The sequence below is a fragment of the Trematomus bernacchii genome, unplaced genomic scaffold (genome assembly GCF_902827165.1).
Source record: "Trematomus bernacchii unplaced genomic scaffold, fTreBer1.1, whole genome shotgun sequence".
NCBI classification, from domain to species: domain Eukaryota; kingdom Metazoa; phylum Chordata; class Actinopteri; order Perciformes; family Nototheniidae; genus Trematomus; species Trematomus bernacchii.
In genome coordinates, this window is record NW_022987662.1 from 2,112,907 (window position 1) to 2,135,796 (window position 22,890).

The following is a 22,890-nucleotide window of genomic DNA, read 5'->3' on the forward strand; positions in this document are numbered from 1 at the left end:
AACTATAACAAAACAACAAAATACAAAATACACAATATTTAAGCATATTAAAAATAAACATTACATTATCTTCACTCATCAGATGGACCCTACATTGATACTAAAAAATATGCTGCTGTTCCCCATTATTTTACCAGTGTAAAAACATAAATATAGCTTTTAGATACAAATAAAGCTGTAAATGTGCACCCTTCCTTCCAGACTTTATTAGGATGTTTTAAAAACCACCAACATCTACTGTTATTAAAATGTTTATTATAGTTTAGACTCACCTTCCTTCCAGACGGTTCGTGCATCGGTGAAGAAATTGACGCTGTTTTGAATAATAAAATGCTTGCTTGTCCCCTTTGCTAAGCATTTTCTAAATGTTTTGAATTCCTTTTTCTTTTGGTCATCGCAGTCACTGGCTAAATAGAATCAGATAAGAAGTAAAAAATTGCCATATTATTACACAATTTCTTTTACACATTATAATAATTATAACAGAATAGAGGATTATGTCTTCTATTTTCATGATTAAATATGTCAAGAGAATATTTCAATGTGATATTTGCTGGACTTTAGTGTTAGGAAATCATGTCAACTTACAAACAGGATGAATCCACAGCAGGCCCGCAAATAAAACGCAAATCTTCCAGCTCATGATCTTTCAATGGCACTAAGTCTCGATCAGGGTGCGGGATCCATTCACTGCTACACAGGACTTATAACAAGTATTGTTCCAAATTAAAGCACTGTTTCTCCAACAAGACAAATCTACTTTAACTCCTACCTCTCTCTGGTTGAGTCCGGTCAAAGCAGCATCATTTACCAAAAGCAACTGTACCGGATAGCCACACTAATATGTTGTATGACTGACTTTGCATAACTACCTGCTGCAGGCACAATCATTTTGTTTTGCAAATTCACAGTACCTAAAAATGCCTTCGTGCAGAAATAAGCAAAATATCCTGATGTTTAGATAAAATCTAGGCACTATGTAAATTAATTCAAGGAATGAATAGTGGTGTTGATGTACAGTAGTGTGTGTGACAAACACTAGTATCTGCTTTAAAATAAATTAAATATTAAAAAACCTTACACAAAAACATTCGATAGAAAAAGATTGTATCATTTTTGTAATGTTTTTTCAAATCAGCTAAATTGTAAATATTCAAGTTGTGTGTTTTATTAATTTACTGGGCTTGGAGTGTTAAATGTATATTTTAAAGCTGCAAAGAAACACGTATCTAGATATCTAAAATAAAGTACAAGTACCTACATTTTCTACTTATGCACAGCACTTGAGTAAATGAGCTAAGTTTCCTTACTACTGCATGTAATACGTTAAGAGGTGGGAGAAGTACTTAGATGTGGTACTTCATTAAAAGTAGAAGTACAAGTCCTGCATTCAAAATGTTACTCAGGTAAAAGTACAAAAGTATTAGCATCAAAGTATATTTAAAGTAATAATAATATATATGATATGTTTTGATTATAATTATTGATCATTAAAGTGTTATCAAAGCTGGTAAAGGTGCAGCTAGTTTTAATGACTTTGTATACTGCAGGGTAGATTGTGAATTTACTCCAGGTGTAACTAAAGTCTGATTTAAGTGTTGTTTGTATTTCACATCATTAATCCACATCTGTAAAGTAACCAAAGGTACAAAATACATGTAGTGGAGTAAAAGTACACCATTTGCCCCTGAATTGTAGTGGAGTAGAAATACAAAGTAGCATAGGCCTACAATTAAATACTCAAGTAAAGTACAAGTATCTCAAAATTGTACTCAAGTACAGTACTTTGTACTTAGTTACTTTCCATCTCTGAATACGTTACTTCCTAAACCTGTTTATGTATTTAAAATACTTATTTTTCTTCCAATCTTCTGCGCTACTCCTCAGTCCAGTAAGTGGCGGTAATGCACCAGATCGTTGCTTAGTAACCGCCATGAACCTGAGAGAAGAAGAAGAAGAAGGAAAAGATGGCGGAAGTATACACAACAGTCACCCTGCTGCAGAAAGCATGACTACATGACATTGATATTCAGTGAGTAAACAGCAAAATTACAGAACATACAGTTATTAATTGCGAGAATGTAATGCCCTGCGAGATTTGCGCTTATCTTTATTCAACCATGTGTTCCTGTATTAGTGTTTTAACCGCTTGTGTATAATTAGAGAACAAGGTAATATTTCTCAATGACACCACTTACCACCAAGAGTGTATTAATTGAAAGTTCATGTTCCTATTGTTAGGTCTTAACTAAACTCAGCCTATATTACTTTAACAACTCCCTCTGTCAACTACAGCCTCCCATGTTAACTCTTAGAAGTTAATGTTGACATTTTAATTCCACACCAGTTCAACACATGCATTTACTGCAAGGCATTTTGTAAATAATTAAGGTTTACTGACTTACTAGTGAACTTTACACTTAACAAGCTTGTAAAATCGGTTGGAGTAGTCAATACTGTGTTTTACCTGCAGACGCTGTCGAACCAACTTCTTTGAAAGACAAATAAAAGATTAAAACTTCCTTTAAATAAGTATTGAAGTAAATGCCGAATACCACAATGGACCCAGACGGATTGAGAAATGGCTCATTTGTGATGTGTGTGGTGTGAATAGTGACGGATATGAAAGCAAAACGTTCATTTGTTGTTTTTTTAAATGAGGGCTGGCCTAGTGGATACTTATTAAACTGGACATTGAATTTCCCAACTTGATGTACTGACTTTGGACATGCATTGTGTACAAGTCTCACACAAGATGTTATTCATGATGCAGAGAAGACATTTAACATAACACCCATTTAATATTGAATGATTAACCCAATTTGCCACCAGGATCAAATATTCAGATTTTGATTGTGACTAAATAAACATTGTATTATTAAGGTGTCATTCACCCAAATGTGCCCAGCCCACATGCACTTTTTTTTTTCAAGATATTACTCACATTTCCTACAGAGGCAAGAGAAACGCAAGATAAGTAAGGCAATAAATGCTTTTTTCTGTATGTGTCAAGGCCAGTATATCAGATATAACAGTAACAAATAAAAAACGTATACATTGATGAAGAGCATAAAGAAAAAAACGCACCATGCTTATTGCCTTGTTTGTAAATATGCACTTAAAACGGCAGTCATTTTGTTTGTCTGTCAGTTTGCAGGAAAATGAACTGACATTGTGGTAGAAGAGAGGGATTTTTTTCTCAACTATGAATCACATGTCAAATAATAATAATAATACACTCTCTTTTTTAACCTAGGAAATGTCTGCAGGTTGTGTGAGGTGGATGCTGAGCCGCACAGTGAAAGCTGTGTGTGTTGGCAGCCATGGATACTGGACACCAGCGTCAAGATTCACCATCCGCAGTGAGAGATCTAACCTCATTGCTTCCTCCTGGCGAGGGTCTCCATTCTGCTCTGCTGTAGACGACACAGAAAAACCTCCCACGCCAAAGAAGAAGAAGCCTGGTCCTCGAGCTCACGGCACAATCGGCTCCGTCGGCCATGACATCCCGCACCGTGAGATTCTGCTGATAAGTGAGACGGGCGAGAACTTGGGCACCATGCACCGCGGGAGTGTGATCAGACTCATGGACAAGAACGGTCTCAAATTAGTGCTGCTCAGTGAGCACCAAGATCCTCCCGTGTACCGGCTGATGAGCGGCAAACAGATCCACGAAGAGCAGCTGAAACAACAGGAGAAGCAGAAAGCAAAAGGTATGAAGTGTGTGGAATAGACCCAAATTAGACATTTATATAAAACTGTGATTTCCAACCTGAGGGTGAGGAAACAATCCAAAGGGCTGACACAATTTGGTTAACAGGTTAGAAAGAAACCTATTTCTGCTGCAGTAAACTATATTTCTCACATTTTGCGGTAAAATCCTTTTTTGTCCTACAAACCAGAGCTGAACCATAGTTGTATTTGAAAACGTACATTTATTTAAATGTCTATAGCAGGGAAAACATCAACATAAAGTATCTATTTGTGATTATTTTGACTGATAATTCTTATATGATTTTTGCGATATTAGAGGGAATCATCACTTTTAAATCATTACATTTATCTTAATTATAAATTATATTAAAATTAGGGCTGTCAGTCGATTAAAATATTTAATCGCATGATGTCCATAGTTAATCGCGATTAATCGCACATTTTTTATCTGTTCTAAATGTACCTTAGAGGAATATTTTTCAAGTTTTTAATACTCTTATCAACATATCAAAGTCAAAGTCAGCTTTATTGTCAATAATTCTACATGTTGTACATCCAGAAATATCGAGATATCGTTTCCCGCAGTCCTACAGTGTGACATATATACATAAAACAAAAAACAAAAAAGGGCCTAGATAAACATGGTATACATTAAACAAAACAAAGGGCCTAGATAACCAGGGTATACAGTTTAAAATGTTAATAATATAATTTAAGTGTTCAAAGTACAGTTTCAGTGCAGTCCAGTAGCATGGGAGATGGGCAGAAAAGTGAGTTAGGGGGTTAGAGTCCAGGACCATTTGGGGCAGGGGAGAAAGGTCGGAGGCAGGGTGGAGAGTGGACAAATATGCTTTATGCAAATGTTTGTTTATTATCATTTGAACAATGACAAATATTCTCCTGAATATTCTCAACACAACAACCTGGAACCTCTCTCTCTCTCTTACACTCTCTCCCAACCCTGTCTACTTCTTTGCACTGAGCCAGTTGCTCAAACAGACAAGCCTGTTTACAGTTGTCGGCGAAATGCCGCTCCTCTGTCTTCATAACAGTCAAAGCATGAGACTGAAGTTCCCACTGTGGGTCAAAATAATGCGGTGTGATGTGCAGTCGACACGTTGGATGCGATCCGAATGATCTAACGCAGCCCCTCGTCTATGGGCTCAGAACAGTCTCATAATACACACATGCACACAGAAGGATTCACACTTGTATTTCCGGATCCACACTTGTGTTTTTCAATGCACACACAAATGTGTTCTGTTTCATATACATGTAAATAAAATCCAAATACAGAAAAAAGTTTTACATATGTATTTTTGATCCTCACATATTTGTTTTCCGTTTAAAACCGCTGCACCTGCAAACACAAACCGCTTTCTGTGCATGGATCGCTCTGCATTCGTGTGTGGGTTTTTTGAGACTCCCCTGACGGTCACCCGATTCGTACTTGTAATTTTTTCCATCTATAGCCAATCAGATGTCTCCTCAATTCTAAGCCAATCACATGAGCGCGCCCCCACGAGGGTATGATTTCTTGCGTTCATGACGTATCGCTTCATGTACGGCTCGAGAAGCTGACTCGGATGAATGAGGCGAGTAAACACAGCTGACAGCCGGCGTGAAACTCGAGCGATTATTCGCATCGCGTCCGGTGTGAACGCACCATTATTACAAGTATTGTATAATTACAAAATAAAATCGCCACTCTCAGTACAGCGCCACTTTCTGAACAGGTAATGCACGCAAATACAATATTTTATATTATTATTTATATAAATAAAAACATCTTATATTTTAGTTACACCCGCTATTGATTAATTTTTGTTAACATTGGACCTTGATACCGTCCACATAGCTATAGTGAAATAATATAATCAAAAACATTAAGCCTCTTTGATTTAATAATCGGAGCTGAAACCTCTCTGCCATCTCATATAACACACACTTCCTTTCTTATCTTTGAATAATAATACCGTAAAAATAAAGACGACTATACTACGGTCCTTCGGTCCTGAGATTAGCGCCTGCAGGCTCCATGGACCTGTCAGCTCCGGACAGCGCAAAATGCGTATATGAAGTGTCATGAACGCAAGAAATCATACCCTCGTGGGGGCGCGCTCATGTGATTGGCTTAGAATGAAGGAGACATCTGATTGGCTATAGATAGAAAACATTACAAATACGAATCGGGTGACCGTCAGGGGAGTCTCAAAAAACCCACACACGAATGCACAGCGATCCGTGCACAGAAAGCGGTTTGTGTTTGTAGGTGCAGAGGTTTTAAACGGAAACAACTAACAACAACAACAACAACAACAACAACAACAACGTCAAGCCTTTGGGCTCTGAAACTACGGGGCGGGCAGAGGACAAATACACATGCGTTAATCGCACGTTAAAATAATTAGTGGGGTTAAAAATAAATTGCGTTAACGTGTTATTAACTTGACAGCCCTAATTAAAATAATGAAACATTTTGGAGGATCTGTTCCAAAGAAGTTTTATTAAGTCTGTAGAATACGATGTGTGCACCAGCACATTTCTGCAGCACGTTGATATTTATTTCAAATGGTATTTTGACACATATTTAACCTTTGAAAACTATTTTGTGTTTTGTGATTTAGTAGTCACATCGCAATTCCGATCACGTTTTATTTTTAATTCCCTAGCTGAGGCTTTACTTAATCTCCTCATCTCTGTTGTTGTGTTTAATATATGCAGACACTTCTTCAGTTCCTTTGGCTATAACCTAATTAGTTTCAGCATGTCAAACACATCATAATAAACAGGACTGACTGTGTTGTCTCCTCAGCCCCCGTGCAGGTGAAAGAGATCAGCTTCTTCTCTTCCATCTCCTCTCATGACATCTCCACTAAGATGAATCGGGTGGAGAGCTGGCTGGAGAAGAAGAAACACGTTAAAATAACTATGAAAGCAGGACGGAGGGGACCTTCAGACAACCTGGTGAGGAAAACACACTTGTTTTTTCTGAGAATTGCAACAAAAATATTCAGCAAATATCTGTTCTTAACCTTTACATGACCTCGCTTGCCTCCATGATCAGTTCAGCTCAAAACTCTCAACCCCTTCTCTCAATTATAATTTCATAGCCACACATTGGGCATGTATTCCCAAGAATATATCCTAACACACACACTGTTCTATTTTACACAGGACATAACTCTGCAGGAGATGGTGGAACGAATGGAGAAGACGGTGGGTTATGTTTCTAAGCCGGCACTCATACAAGACGGCCAAGCAGCCATGTGCATCCTGAGGCCGCCTTCAGCAAAGGACCTGTTAAATAAGAAGAAGAAGACTGCAGCAGAGGTGGTGCCGCCTGGAGACAAAAGCACGACAACCAGCGAGAGCGAAGCATCTGCTGTTAGCAGCACGGACACAACAGAAGGGTCTTTACAGCAGTGATGTGACGGAAATAAAACATTCTCATGAAAACTCACAGTTTGGTGTGAATTGCTTCATCAGGAAGTGCTTGTGTTGTGTAGAGGTTTTACTAAGCTTGGTGTAAAATAATGATGCATCCACGCTCTATTATCCATTCTCTAGTCTTGTTGTGGTCATTTAACATCTTGCCAAGGACAACAGTTGAAAATTAGCCTGCTGGCCAATACTGGCTCATTTACAGCAATGTGGATTAATGTGCACTGTCCTTTAAATAAACAAACAAACAAACAAACAAACGCAAAGCTAAACAGCTACAAATGTTGAGTTTTTAAAGAATGGTGCCCCATGTACTTGAAAATATGACATAAAGACTACCTTTATTTGATAAGTGCAGGTCAATTTTTACAGGCACATTCTGAAAAATACACACAAAAATGTCCTGTCGTTATCCCATATAAAAATAAATGGTAAGAAATGAACTGCTTAATTATATACTGTGCTGGTTAGTTAGACATTCAATGATCTGATTCACATGTCTTTAAAGAATCTTACCTCTAAGAGTAGTCCTGTTGCATAAAACCATTTACTCTTGGTCAAGTATATTTTGGATAATATACTTACACACACAACTGATCGTCCGACAGCCAGATAAGATAGCATATATACTAGGGCTGTGCAATTAATCGTATTTTAATCGCAATTACGATTTTGGCCTGCCACAATTACGAAAACAACATAATCGAAAAAAACAATTATTTTGCTTTGCTAGGTTGTGACAGTGCACTGCAACATATTTTATCTAATTCATTTTGGTCTCATTTATTTGTATTTATCATATTTATTATGTTTAGTAGCTTGTGGAAGTGCGCTCCAAAATATTTGTTGATCTTGTTTATTGGTATTTATTATTTTGATATTATTTATTTAAATGTATAATTTATTTTATTTATTTTAGTATTGGTTTTTCAGTTGAATTATACGTTCAGGGTAATCAACAGTTAAAAAGATACTGTTCAAATTATTATTTGTATTTGTTTTAAAGTCAATGAATAATCGTATTTAATAATCGTGATATCAATTATTGACCCAAATAATCGTGATTATGATTTTTGCCATAATCGCACAGCCCTAATATATACAGACACACACACACACACACACACACACACACACACACACACACACACACACACACACACACGATGCAGGCTATGTCAAAGCCTAATCTATGAATTTCAATCTGGCTTTAGAACATCCCACTCCACTGACACATGCCTTCTTTATCTGAACGACCACATCAAACAAGAGGTGGACGAGGGTAAATACTGCGGCATGGTGATGCTGGACCTACAAAAGGCTTTCGACACTGTCAATCACCCCATTCTGATTGACAAGCTAAAAGCAATTGGTTTTGATAAACTATCGGTGAGCTGGATGCAATCCTACCTGGAGGGGAGAGAACAGATGGTGGAGGTAAACGGTACTCTGTCCCCCCCCCCTCCCAGTGAGCTGTGGTGTTCCACAAGGAAGCATATTAGGTCCGTTACTGTTCCTAATTTATGCAAATGACATGTCATCAGCATGTGACTGCAACTTGTTCCTGTTCGCGGACGACTCAGCCCTGCTGGTCTCTGACAGGAGCAGATTGCAGGTTGAAAAAACACTCAGCTCCGAGCTCGGCAGAATCTGCACCTGGCTCGCCGATAATAAATTATCATTACACCTGGGTAAAACAGAGTCCATTCTCTTCGGTTCGAAACATAATCTCAGCAAATCCGACGACTTCTCAGTTGCAGTGGGTGACATTATTGTCACTAGTAAGAAGGAAATTACATACCTAGGATCTATTCTTGAGGCAAACCTCTCCTGTGACAAAATGGCATCCAATGTAATAAAAAAGGTCAATCAAAGAACTAGATTCCTATACCGGATCTCCTCTCTGGTAAACAAAAACACCCTGAAAACTCTGGCAGGAGCACTCATTCAAGGGTACTATGACTATGCTTGCATGTCATGGTACCATAGCACCTCCAAGGCGCTAAAAATAAAACTTCAAACATCGCAAAATAAACTGGTCAGACTACTGCTTGACCTTCCATCTAGAACCCACCTAACCTCTGCCCACTTTGACAACCTAGGATGGCTTAGAGTAGATGACAGAGTACAGCTACTTGCAATGGGCCTGGTCTACAAGATCCACTACACCTCTATGGTACCCATGTACATGTCAAAATTATTCCCAAAGGTCAAGGAATACCATGATCATAACACCAGAGGGAGCTCTACAAATCATGTAAAACCCAGATTTGGCACAAAAAAGGGGGAATACACGTTTCGGAATTATGCCACATCAAGGTGGAACGCTCTTCCCACAACTGTAAAGGAAAGTAAAACTATACTTACCTTCAAAACCTCTCTTAAAGAGCACCTTCGGGGGAGAGCAAAACTGGCCCCGGTAATGGTACAAATCTCAACCTGTCGTACAATGGACAGCTTCCCCCCCCCATCTATGTATATACTCGCATTTTAGACTCTGTTACTAACTGTATATCTGTAGACTTGGTATGTCTTAAATGTCCGGTTAGGATGTATTAGAACGAAATCTAAAATGAAAATTGTAAATAAGCCATCTGTATGTAAAAAACCAACTGTATGTACATTGTAAATAAGCCATCTGTATGTCAAATATGTCTTATATGTCTTAAATTATATGATGAATTGGAAATGGGGGACCCTGATGTAAACAAGACGAAAGTCTTTCTCTGGTCTGCATCCCCTTAACAATTGTATGTTTTGAGCTGTACTGTACTGTACCCAATATACAAGCTGTTAATAAACTTTTCAATCAATCAATCAATCAATTTCCTTTGAGAATTCAGTAATTGACTGTTTTGTCTGAAGAGATTAACCAGAACATCTTTGGTCTGAACTTAATGTTGATGAGATCATTTCCATCTATTGTCGTGCCTTATTACTTGAGTACCCCTTTTGTTTATTCTACCCATCACCAATATACTGTGAAGCAGCGGTTCCCAACCTGTAAACCGCTGCCCCCTAGTGGGCCATGAAGGCATTGCAAGTGGGCTGCCAAATAATGTGCAAAACATGATTTGTGTGGAAACATTTCATTATTAAGATTTGTTTTTATTTGAACCTCTTTCCTTTCTCTTTCTTGATCCTCCTTAGCAACGCTCATTACAGTCCTTGACAGCGGTCTGTACTACTGGATTAACAACGTGTCACATGTTCTGAATTGACATCAGAATTTATATTAGATGAAAGCTACTGCATTCGTTAGGTTTCTCTTGGCATTTATTCCGCTTTTTCGTTTGTTTTGAATATGGGAGTAGAGTCCACACATTTGACAATGAACAGAAATGTGTACCTGAAATATAATGAGTACACAGATTCTTTAACCACACAGACTGATGAATCTAAAGGTCTGTAATTAAAGGTAGGGTAGGGTAAGAATGGAGAAACCAGCTCGAGTGCGCTAGAATTTGAAAGTAGCCTACACAACCGGAAGAAATCTGCCCCTTCCTTCAGACTTCCTTACAGAGCCCCTCCTCCAACACACACGAACGCGCACATGACCAATGAGGGCACGAGATAAGTTTGTGCACAGATGGAAGGCTGACAGGCAGGTAAGCCATCCAGTTATTTTAGCCGGCTAAAATGATTGGTCGTGCTTTTTACAGCGCTACGGCTTCCACAGAGGAATTTTTTTTATGTATTTATTCTCAAAGCATTTAATGTATTCATTGCTATCGGGATGTTAAGAGCATTCCATGGAATATAACAAAAAGTGTTTCTGAAGTGAATTACCTACCTCACCTTTAACAGTGTATCAGTACAGGAGATGTGGATTGTCTTGATTTTTGATCTATTTGTGACCATTTTAGACCAGCTAACGGATGAAGATGAAGGTAGTAGAAGTTAATCAGAGTGAAGAATTTATAGATCATATGGATCATTCATAATTAATGTCAAACAAGCGTGGAGAAGGTGAAATGAAGACACCAAACAAACACCAATTTATCTTTCTTTGCTTTATTCAAGATTCATCTTTATATTTTGGTAAAAAATAAAAATAAAAGCAAATTTTGGCATACAGATACATTCACTTGTCACTGATGTGTGTCGCACTTTATCAACACTTTTCTCTAACAGCAGAGATATACTGTCCTGGAACTTCTTTTTTTTTAAACTGTATACTTTTTTCTATACATAAAAAAACATTAAACAGAGAACTTGATCACAAAATCACCTTAAGGCCCAAAAAAATAAAATCTTTCCTAGATTGTGTTAGAAAAAAATTGAGAACAAAAGCAGTTTAACTAGCCTGCATGAAGAGCGTTTGTCAATAAGCCTCGAGAACTTTGTAGGAGGAGAACGGTTTTACAAAGTGATAGTCCAGGTTGCCGCAGTGAGGGCACTGCTGGACGTTGCTGTACTCGGAGAAATACTGCATCCCCACTCGAACGTCCACCACCGGCTTCCCGCAGTGCTTACAGTTTAGACGAGCCTGAGAAGGAGGACGCAGGTTAATGAACAGGTCAAGAAATAAGAACGTTAAAAGAATTGAGCGTGGAAGTTTTGAAGGGGGGACAAAATGATCATCTCATAGCTAACTCAATAACTTTCAATGAGCTTTCAACTGCATTTCCTAGTGATCATTTTCCAACTTTAGATCCATTGGTTCAAGCCAAAGGGAGTTTGAAGAAGAAACAGAGAAGGTTTTTCGCAGTCTTCTGTGTCTATGGTTGAAGTTTTTTTATGGAGGGTGGCCGGTTCGAGTCCACAGACATTACATCTGGCTTTTAAATGTATAAAAAGCCACTAACAATAAGTGCAATTACCTCCTAGACGATACACATTCAGAACATTTAGTTTGAAGTCATATTTCTGGCCACCTGATGCTTGTGATTCTCAAATCTAGTCGGTACTAATTTTCTGAAGGAATGCATGGTTCTGTAGCTACTGAACATGCATGTATTATTTATTTAACATCACTTCAGGGTGTTTTATTTAAATTGTAGGTTTGTATTGCTTTAACTGTCTGATTTTATTATTCAATTTTCCTGGTTCAAACCATGAAAAGCACTTGTAACTTTGTTTTGAAAAGTGCTGCATAAATACATTTTTCACGGCTCATTAACAGGAATGGGACACATGTGACAGTAGTTTGACTGCTCTCATTGACACTACATTATTTTCTATTTTTTTTAGCAATGTGCTCCTGGTGTTCCTACCTGGCAGCAGGGGGAAGCAGCCAGGATATCGTAGGTGTACATGGTGCCCAGTTGGTGCCAGCTCCCATCCCAGCGTGACTTGCATTTGATGCAAACGATCTTGTGGACGCCTTCTAAACAGTCCACACAGATGGCGTAGAGGTGCATTAACCTGCCTGTTAGAAATAAAGAAATACAGTATAACATTTACTTAGTAACACGTATCAGTCAGTTTTCTGTTAAACAGCCAAAATAAATCATGAAATAACAAACTCCTCCTTGCATCATTACTATACTTCTCAGTCCTGACATATGTGAATAAAAGTGGACTGGTTTACCGCGGATGTGATTGAATTTATTTAAGAAATCAGCCAGGCCAAAAGGAAACTTTCCCATCTCTGCTCAACGTCAGTGTTAATGCCAAAAAGCCATGACTGGAAAATGGATGGCACACTTTAATTCAACATGTTCTTTTAATTAATGCTCTTCAAACTGGAGGAAAAACAATACAATTACAATCCAAATCCCACTGTACACATGAACGCATTACCAGTCACTCCCATAGAGTCATAATTCTAGTGTTTTCTGTGACTTGTGTTGTAAAATAAGTCCTATAAACTTCCACAACACCTCTGAACTATGACAATGTTATCTACCATACTTTCTTTTTTTAATCCAACCACGCTTTTTATCTGTGCAGCATTAATCAACCTCTCTCTTTCACCAATTATCTATCTACATATGTATATTCTGCCTGCCACACAAAAGTATGAAAGGATTAATAAATCATTCTGATGCATATTAAGCACTTTACATATTAAGCTTGTGGGACATCACATCAAAGAAGCTTCATTTGGCCGCCATGCTAATTTACAATAATTGCTAGATTGTGCAGAAGCAAGCGGAAAATCCTTTTTGTCTATACACACATTATGGACTGGATTAGTCTGTCATAGTTGGTCTTAATAGAAATGAACACTTAGGCATTCAAAAATAGAAAATGTAACAAAATAACATACTATTTGTTGCAATTCATTTAAAAATAGCTCATATAATTATGATTTTATACTATATTTTATTCCTGATTCAAAGCAATCCGAACACCTGATGTCCTGCAGATCTGATGTTTTTTTTTTTTCAGATTAAACACTGTATCTACAGTACAAACTGAACATATAGTTTATAGCATAAACATGTTTTTGATAATTCATACATGGTAAATACGTTTTTTTGTGAGGCTGCGAGGGCTTATTGCTAACATCTTTGAGCTAACATGCTCCCAATAAGAATGCTAACATGTTTGGCTAGTATAATATTTACCGTATTAGCATGCTAAGGATTAGCTCCAAACACAAAGTACAGCTGAGGCTGATGGGGTATCTGTTGGTTGCAGATATTTATACATAGTTTAATATTGAACACTTTACAATTTGACATCATGGGGGCACTCGGTTAAAGGATAATTGAACACATTTACAATTCATCCTCTTGAAGCCATGATGCACTTTAAAGCAATACAAGTAAAACAAAAACCTCATCCTCAAAGTAGCGCTATAATGGGTTACCAAAGGGACAGAAAAAATGACTTTACTCACTTACTTACTTACTTACTTACTTATGATATTACTGTATGGTTCTTGCTAATAAAGTTAATCTCTATTTACTGGCTGTCACGTCTGTGCTAAGCTCGGGAAATGTCATTATTAACTCGATTTAATACAATGTTGTCAGTTACACTCTATGTGCACCAACAGCATGACCTTCACCTCGTGTTGAACTGAGAACTTCCTGATATTGACCTCCCTGACCGCCAGATAATCCTTTCATATATCGCCAGCCTTGACCCCCCCCCCCATACCTTTTCCCACTTCTATCAAGGAGGATTTATCATCTGGGAAACATGAACGCCTGAACCACATTTCAGTGCAATTCATCAAATATTTGTTTTAGATAAATCAGTCTGGGCTTAAGTGATGGATCAGCTGTTAGACTGTCATATTTTTCCATCTATATAGAGCCACGGTGCTAACTTTGCTGATAACTTGCTTAACTTGTGAGAAGTTTTGCGAATATGTGAACTTGTGCTCCAATAATCTTTGTTGGGCAAGATTTTTCACCTACTTTTCCACCTTCTTAGTCCAAAAATAGAAAATGTGTCGCTTAAATAAAAAAGGTTTGTAATGCTTACAACCTTTTTCAGATTTGTTTCTTCAAGTAGTATCATATATGTGAAGTGTAATAAGTATTAACTACTTTAACTAGTAATTGTGTCTGATCATGTTGAAACCAGGTCTGACCTTGGAGGTGGCAGGGGACGTCGTACTCGATCTCGTCGTGGCGTGACGGGCTGAGGAACAGAGTCCCGTCCACTAAAGGGAACTGTTCAAACACAGGCAGCGCTCGGTGGCACAGCGCACAGTTCACCACGTTCCTCTGGCTCGCACTGAGGGCTGACAGGATGAACCTACAGGGCAACACGGACAGAAACAACATGGTTACATCTTCTAGAGAGCCAGATTCATGTGAGATAGTATAGTTGTATCAGAGTTGTCTTTATCAATAAGATGAGTTCTAATAAATCTAATGCCATGAGCAACCTTTCAGGTATTAGGGGTTTAATATCGTGAGGCTAATAATAATATCAGCCAAGGTGACAAAAAACATCTGCTTCTGTAGATAGTTGTGGTGTCTTATGACAGTTTACATATTGGAAAATAATTACATTTGGATTTGTTTTTCTTTCTGTGATATATATATATTGCCATATCAAGAAGTATAGGAATGTTGACCACTGTGACCACTTGTCTCTTGAGCACTACAAACAAAGTGCCATTTCGATCCAAACATTTGAGAGAAGGCAATACCTCCAACACTTGGCAACTCACACCAAAACAATCTAGATTAAAAAACAGACAAAAAATATGTAGTTTTTTATATGAAAGTGTATTGTCTCTTCAATGCAGAGGGGAAACACGGGGTACCTGCGCAGCTCTTCTCCCTGGCCGGCCTGGGCGTCGTCCTCCATGCGGACGTGGTAGGTGTTGAGTTTGTGTCGGGGGACGTGGGTGAGGAGCTCCGAGAGGTCCAGCCTCCTCAGGAACTGCACTGGGTGAGAGTGGGCTCCGTCACCCACACTGCCCGAGCTGAGGCGCTGGTGGAGGGGGAGAGAGAAGGACAGCGGCAGGGGGATCACACCGGGGTCCAGGTGAGCTCCACACCCAGAGGCTCCCATCGAACACCCTCCCCGTCCCAGAGCTCCTCCCATCAGCAGGTGTTTCCTCTGCGGGTCCATGTGCACGGCCGATTTGAAGAACTCCCCCAGCTGACGGGACCCTCGCAGTCCCGCTGCTCCAAGCACAGCACTGGGGGAGAAAGGGAAGCCAGCTGGAGGAGACTGACCCGGGGAGTCGCATGGAGACTTCAGAGGAGGCCCCAGGGAGAAGGGTCCTCCTGCTGGGAGTCCCCCTCCTGCTGCTCCCCTCTCTGTGGAGTTCTGACGGTCCATTGAAGCTCTCCGAGGAAACTCCTGACTCGAGGCTCTGTGGGGAAGCTTCCCTCCCCCCATGGCCCCCAGAGGTTTGCTCCTCTTCGGCTCCTCGTAGAGCCCGTCCCCCGACGCTCCTCCGCTGGACCCGTTCCTGCCCGTGCTCCTCTCCGACGGCTTCTTCTTCCTCTCCTCCTGCGAACGCTTCACCTGGTACCAGTCGGTGTCTTTCTTCAGGTGGCCCTGTCCGCAGCGGCAGGAGCAGAACCTGAAGGCCAGGTCGTAGCCCTTCTTGGTCCACATGTTCTGCCGGCACTGCTTCTCGTTCCAGGAGCGCGCCCGGCCGATGCAGTTGAACTGGATCAGGATGGAGCTCTCCCACTCGTAGAAGCACTGAATGTGCATCCAGTTGCCGTACGGGCAGAGCTCGCTGTTGCAGAGAACGCGCTGGTAGTCGTCCTTCTCCAGGTCGATGGGGCGGGCCCAGCTGCAGCCGAGGGGGGTCGCACACTGAGCGTCTGCAGGAGGAGACACAGGAGGGGTTATTTTGTCGTATTGCCATCACTATTCCCCACAAAAGACAGGTTTTTTCAACTCACGTGTGTGCAATATTGTACTGAATCTTAGACTGCATTGTCTATTGAGAAGTCAATTAATCAGAATACCTTTATTCGTCCCACAGAGGGGACATTTACATTTGTGACAGCAGAAAAGAGCCAAAGACAGCTTGATGTTAACTAAGAAGCATGCGTTAAAACAATTAAGCAAAACAAGTTTGTAATAATCACCACTTTTTGTATTAGGTGGTATTGTCTCTTGACATTACATATGTTCCCTATTGTTTTTCATGTAGTTCTTTCTTTTCATCAAATTGTTGTCCACTGTTTAGTTGTCTTTTTTGTTTTATAAGATTGTGCAAAGTGTTCGTCTATTTTTTGCTTTGGTACCACTTTACAATAAGACTACCCTTATAAAGGATTCATAAAGGGTTTATAATTAGGTTATGAATTAGGTTGTAAACACTTTATTAATCCTTAAAGGTGGGGTAGGTAATTTTGGAGAAACCAGCTCGAGTGCGCTAGAATTTGAAAATACACAACCGGAAAAAATCTGCCACTTCCTTACAGAGCCCCTCCTCCAACACACACGAACGCGCACATGACCAATGAGGGCACGAGATAACATAATAACATTCCACAGATGAAATTTTTTTATGGATTTTTTGTCAAAGCACTTAAGATATTCATTGCTATCGGGATGTTAAGAGCATTCCATGGAATATAACAAAAAGTGTATCTCGAGCCGGTTTCTCAAACTTACCTACCCCACCTTTAAGAACCATTTATAAACCAGTTCTAACATAGGTCATACGTCAACACAGGCTCACTATTTGTCATCTTAGTCATATTGGCTACTTAGCGAGAATCAACTCAGTGAGCAACAGATACCAAGGATGCTGCTGATGAAGAACACAAAGTAAGCTAAGTAGCCAATATAAGGCTTAGCAGTACAGATAAATGTGGGCTCACTATTTGGCAAGCAACCAGTCACAGTTGCCCTGTTTATCTCATGTCTTATACAATCTTATTAATGACTTGTAAAGTGTTCACAACCTAATTAATAAATGAATTACAAACTATTCGTAAACCCTTTATAAGGGTGGTCTTATTGTAAAGTGGTACCGGACTATTGTCATTAACGATTAAACGGCCAATTATTGTTCCTATAAATAAATGAATTTGGTATTTTAAACATTGTAAGGCAGACATACATTATCTGAGAGCCTGAGGTGATGATGATCACTACAAACATGACAAATAAGAAGCTAAAGAACATTTTGGAGATGTTTTGGTTTTGTCTGAGTGAACTATTAAGCAGTCTCTCCACCATGAGATACATATCAACAAAACAACATGAGGTGAGAATGTTAAGATAGAGACTTCAGTGTCCTCCTTGCTGCCTCATCGCCATCGATTTATGAAATTCAACTAGGCCATCCAAGCCTGTGAGCGGCTCTATTCAAGCTCTGCCAACTGTCAAGTCTGGATGTGAATCAAGTCAATGTGGGCACACACTCTCTGCAAGAAGTAGCTCACACTGTGGGAGTGTGTGTGTGGGGGGAGTGTGTGTGTGGGTGTGTGTTGGAGATAGTTTCCTTTTTCCTTTTCCGTTGTACAATCAATGTCAGCGAGGGTTCTTCTTCTCCCTTTTAAGTTCACCACAGTGGCGATAAAATCTATCTACCAATGCATTTTTACCCTGTGCATCATTTTAGTGGATACAACTAGGGATGTCCCGATCCGATCACGTGATCGGGGATCGGAGCCGATCACGTGATTTTCACGTGATCGGGGATCGGGAGAAAAAAATCGGGGATCGGAATTTTTTTTTTTATAAAATATTTTTATACATTTTATTTAATGTTACAAAACAAAAATGACCATGTTCACGTCTTAAAAGTCATCCTGAGGCCTTAGTTTTGGTTTAAAATTACACAACATCATGTATGTGTTGCTTCTTTTGGGCTTGTTTTCATAGACCTGGTTGCTTATTTCTCTCAAATCTGGCAACAGAGTGGGCGCAGTGTCTAACAGTAGCAGTAAGCTAACGAGAGGCTACGTTCAGCTGGTGACTCGGGAGTCGGGACAGAGAAAATGTCAGGAGTTTGGAAGTATTATAAAATTGAAAGCGAAGGCAGTGTAACAGCCAGATGCAATGTTTGCAAGGCGGAGGTTCCGCGTGGTGGAAAAAACAGAGCTACGTTCAACACGACCAATCTAATACAAACACCACCAACAACAACACGACGAGTACACAGCGGCCACTCAGGTAACGGCACTGAAACAACCGACACTTTCAGAGACTTTTAAAAGGAAAGAGAAACTTCCCCAGAACAGTGAAAAGGCCAAAAAAATAACAGCCAAGATAGCTGAATTCATCGCGTTGGATGACCAGCCGTTATCTGTTACCTTTTTTTTCCTCTTAATGCATTGCATAAAGATCGGATCGGGAAAAATCGGTATCGGCAGATTGTCAAAATCAAATGATCGGAATCGGATCGGTAGCAAAAAAAGGTGATCGGGACATCCCTAGATACAACTGATAAAGTTAAGCTTGAATGAATCTTTAAATGAATCTTGCTTGGACACACTAAACCCAGGATTAAACAATAGCTCCATAAAGACAAAAAAGTAAATTTTGGGCCGCAGCTACTGATTGTTTTCTTGGTAAATCCATTAATGAAAGGTCAATACAATTGGAAAATAGAGAAAAATGCAAGATGTCATATTAACATTGCTTGTGTTTGTCAACATCAGTAAAGGTATTTAAGTTTTAAATTAAAAAGTGCAAAAATCCAAAGTGAATCCACATAGGCCTATTTGAAAACAAAAATCGCTCGCCTGTCTTCTTTAAAGGTCCCATGTCATGCTTTTCCGGTTATTACCTGTCCCCTTGTGTGTTGTGTAGCTTTTTCTGCATGTAAACGGTCTGCAAAGTCACAAACCAAAGTCAAAAGAGTAAAACTCTAACACAGAAAAGATCTGTCTATGCTGCCCCAGAACGCCTTGTTGGACATTTTTCTTTTTCCATTTTTTTCTTCCTGAGTATAGTGACGTGACCATACCCAGGTTCAAATGGACCAATCCGTGGAGCTCCTCACACACACACACTCACTCAGCCTTATCTTTTCTCAGCCGCTGCTCCGCGGATTTCTTAGCCTGAACTCAGCCTGAGACAGCGAGACATCACGAAACTCAGCCTGAACTCAGCCTGAGCACACACACAAACTCACAGTGAGTTTGTGTGTGTGCTCAGGCTGAGCAGACCCCACGCAGCAACCAGGAAACGACACCAGTAATCCAGCTCACACTGTCCGCTCAAAGGGCGCAGCAGCGAGCCCCACAACGTGCCGCCAACACAGCATCCAGACCCCACGCAGCATTCTCATCTGTTTGTCCTTACTGGTGTCATTTTCTGGTTGCTAACACCATTGTAACACATAAACACTGATGTCCAGCTGTAACGGTGGTGGACTCATCAGAACAGAGTGGGCGAGCTGACCAATCAGAGCACAATGGGCTCATAGGGAGGAGCTCCATCAAGCCGTTTAGGACAGAGTGAATACACATACTATACAGAGATGCTGTATAAGAAACCAATGTGAGTTTGGAACATTGAACAATGTAATCCTATTCTAGTAGACCTCAACAATGGAATTATGATCAGTAGAAATGGCCATGTCATGGGACCTTTAAAATAGTATTTAAATGATTTATCGTCAATAGTTTGCTGTTGTGATGAGACACATTTTTAAGCTATAGCATATTATATATAATGACTACAAATACACTCATGTTAACAAATATGCATACAACTTAAGTGCATTTATACCTTTCTAAAGCAATGTAGGTATAACAAGTTGTAAAAAATGTAATAAAGTTACTCAAAAGGTTTTACAGTACTTATATATAAAGGACAATAACCTATTAATGTCCTAGTTTTTTGTAATAACTATGTTTGTTTTAAACACATTTGTACTGTTTTTTTAAGTGCAGTTTGACTTTTTTTCTAGGTATTGTTTACTGTATGGGTTGAAGTTGCACTTGAGTGCGCAGACCAGTGGTGAGCTGTCAGTATTACTCCTGAGTCTCAACCAAAAACTGTGTGGGGGTGCGCTTCAGGAAAACACAGCTGAGGCCTGCATAGCAACCTACACAACCAATGTGAAATAACATCGATTATTAAAGTGGACTGACTTTGAAAGAACCGTGCATTGACCCGCTGAAGGTGCATTTGATAACAAGAGGTGCTATTTTCATAGGTGATAATCTGTTTTCCATACGGAGCTGGAGGCACCGATTTCCATTACACACTTTAACACATTACAGATTTCTAGCTAATCGGGCTCTACTGAAATGTGATAAAACAACAGTAAAGACTGATTTTGAATATACAAAAAGCGCTTTTCAATGCTGCTTACATGCAACACCTGTCTCAGGAATATTTCTACTTGTTTGCGTGCTGTTCCCTTAATCTCCTGCACCAAAACAAACAGCACTTGCCCTTCAAGTCATTGTAAACAACTCACACAAACCACAATTACAATGCAGTGGAGAACTAGCTACGTGCAGGTTAACATGCACAACAACGACGGAACAAAATCCACTCCTTCATACAAGGCCTCAAGTCGTGATCGAGCATTATGTGCACACAATCAAACCCCCATTAAACTGACAGCCGTTTAAATAGAAGTTGGGAAGAAGTGGAGTGGAGGGGTGTATGCATGAGCCCTTTGCAAACGTCGCAGTGCATGCATGTCACAGTCGCACAGACAGGAAGGCAGCATCACTAAACTTCTACATGTGAGTGTGTGTGTGTTTCCTCTCACCACTGGAGCGGTCGTGTCTGGGTGCAGCAGCAGCAGCCGCCGCGGCCGCGCCTCCTGTTGCGGCCGCACAGGCTCCATTTTCCTGCTCATCTCCGCTGCTGTTGGTGCGTTTGCTTTTCTTCCCCTTGTTGTTCTTCTGGTTGGGCATTGTACGCGGATTCGGACGTCAGTGATATTCCTCGACCTCTGTTATCAACGGCTGCTGCTGTCAACGCTGTCTGACATTTCTGTGGACTCCATTTCTGCAGCCGTGGTGCTTTTGTTGTTGTTGTTGTTATTGTTGTTTTTGTTATTGTTGTTGCAGGGTTTTTCTCTTTGTGTTGTTTTTTTTGGAGTCTTCTTGCACGACAGGCTGCGTCAAGTGCAGGTATTGTGCAGTAGTTTTAAAGAATTAGCTGCTGTTACCTTTAGAAGCGAAGGCGTGTCCGTCTCTTGTTTTGATTCCTGCTCTGCTGTTTTCTTCCACCCCCTGACGTCACAGGACCCCGCCCCCCTTCAACCACTGATGCTGCGTTCATGTACTGTGGGAAAGGTCGGATTTTAAAGCTTCGAAACACTTGATGTGAACATAATTAACACTATTACGTTTTTTATTTTGCTTATATATCCGAAAGAATGATGAAAGGAATAACATAAAATAAGCCTTTACAGGAGTACACAATCTAATAAAACAGTACAGGATATTAACAAAGAACATTATAATTTAGTGGAGTGTAATATTGCATTTGATAAAGGTGATATATAGTAATATAATATAACAACATTAAACACATATATTTAGCATACCTAAGTATTATAAATAATACATGTAGTGTAATTGAACTACATGCGTCCAGTAAAGCACAAGTACCTCCAAATTGTACTGAAGAACATAACTTTATTAAATGTATTTATTTACTTAAATTACAACACAAATAACATACTTAATGGGTCAAAATTGAAAGTTATGCATACATATTAGAGTTGTGCTCCTTATGCATAAGAAAGGCCTTTGTAAGTGTTTTATTATTAAACATATTGTATTGTTAAAATGTGTTAGTAGCATTTTCCTGTTGTGAACTGGGGTTATTACAAATGTTTCATAGACTGTAGAAGTCTGCCATGTGTTGTGTAACATGCACATACTTAAATACCTCAAAAATGTTACCGCAATATATTTTTCATCACTGATCACGATGCATAGTTCATAGTACAATATTTCAGATATCCCTGCAGTACCTGAATGCAGCAGCACACTCAGCCTCCAGACATAAGAAGTTGATGAGAAGTAATACATGTCACATACCTGTGGGCAGGCATCACTGTCTAATTAAGCAGATATGACATGGGGCGCCAAACTCCATTCATAAATCTTGCATTTTAAAGATTTCATGCTTTTCGGATAATTTTCAAGATTGTTAATCAATTTACAAAACAGCAGCAGCTCCTTGACTATTCTGCTTATTTCAAAAGTTGTACTATTTCAAATTCAATGCCTGTCTTTACCATAATATTCCTGCAGCAAAACACACCATAGTTGCTCGTAAAATAACGGGGAAAACCAGTTGCATGAATTCAAAAGCATACGAGTATAAATAATGTACATTGACGACTGAACAAACTAAACTAAACCCACTTCATTTATAACGGAATTTTTTTAACCAAAATTGTAAACACTTATTTGA

General features: G+C 39.5%; 3 protein-coding genes across 7 annotated transcripts in view; 1 reads left to right on the top strand and 2 right to left on the bottom strand.

The window, feature by feature from the left end:
• The window catches only part of LOC117486959, a 46,984-nt gene extending 46,181 nt beyond the window's left edge, over nt 1–803 (bottom strand). For 2 of the 4 annotated variants that reach the window (XM_034135565.1, XM_034135564.1), the window contains exons 1-2: nt 589–802; nt 273–407 (exon numbers count right to left, since the gene is read on the bottom strand). In XM_034135565.1, the coding sequence (XP_033991456.1) occupies nt 273–407; nt 589–643 (190 nt within the window). In that variant the 5' untranslated portion in view covers nt 644–802. Of the gene's footprint in view, nt 1–272; nt 408–588 lie in introns of all 4 variants that reach the window. The other 2 variants (XM_034135563.1, XM_034135562.1) reach the window with 2 other exon arrangements.
• Nucleotides 804–1,912: 1,109 nt separating this feature from the next.
• On the top strand, nt 1,913–7,174 carry mtif3 (mitochondrial translational initiation factor 3). Its single transcript, XM_034135731.1, has 4 exons — nt 1,913–2,032; nt 3,257–3,713; nt 6,530–6,681; nt 6,892–7,174. The coding sequence occupies exons 2-4, from the start codon at nt 3,260–3,262 to the stop codon at nt 7,141–7,143; spliced, it is 858 nt and encodes a 285-aa protein (XP_033991622.1). The 5' UTR covers nt 1,913–2,032; nt 3,257–3,259; the 3' UTR covers nt 7,144–7,174.
• Nucleotides 7,175–11,156: 3,982 nt separating this feature from the next.
• heca (hdc homolog, cell cycle regulator) lies at nt 11,157–22,084 on the bottom strand. Of its 2 annotated transcripts, none has more exons than XM_034135709.1 (5): nt 21,227–22,078; nt 15,335–16,355; nt 14,651–14,817; nt 12,375–12,529; nt 11,157–11,647 (listed from the first exon to the last, which is right to left on the bottom strand). In XM_034135709.1, exons 1-5 carry the CDS (start codon nt 21,372–21,374, stop codon nt 11,483–11,485), a joined length of 1,656 nt encoding a protein of 551 aa, XP_033991600.1. In that variant the 5' UTR covers nt 21,375–22,078; the 3' UTR covers nt 11,157–11,482. The 2 variants fall into 2 exon arrangements, with proteins under 2 accessions (XP_033991600.1, XP_033991601.1); XM_034135710.1 differs by lacking the exon at nt 11,157–11,647 and adding an exon at nt 13,674–13,733 and having other exon boundaries at nt 12,443–12,529; nt 21,227–22,084.
• Nucleotides 22,085–22,890: the final 806 nt, after the last annotated feature.

Excerpts from the sequence above, each read along its gene's own strand:
- heca (XM_034135709.1), bottom strand. The coding sequence starts at position 21,374 with ATGCCCAACCAGAAGAACAACAAGGGGAAGAAAAGCAAACGCACCAAC. Across the intron at positions 16,356-21,226 it reads CAGACACGACCGCTCCAGTG|ACGCTCAGTGTGCGACCCCC; the intron begins GTGAGAGGAAAC and ends CTCCTCCTGCAG. Across the intron at positions 14,818-15,334 it reads CAGGGAGAAGAGCTGCGCAG|GTTCATCCTGTCAGCCCTCA; the intron begins GTACCCCGTGTT and ends GTTGCCCTGTAG.
- mtif3 (XM_034135731.1), top strand. The coding sequence starts at position 3,260 with ATGTCTGCAGGTTGTGTGAGGTGGATGCTGAGCCGCACAGTGAAAGCT. Across the intron at positions 3,714-6,529 it reads GGAGAAGCAGAAAGCAAAAG|CCCCCGTGCAGGTGAAAGAG; the intron begins GTATGAAGTGTG and ends TTGTCTCCTCAG. Across the intron at positions 6,682-6,891 it reads GGGGACCTTCAGACAACCTG|GACATAACTCTGCAGGAGAT; the intron begins GTGAGGAAAACA and ends TATTTTACACAG.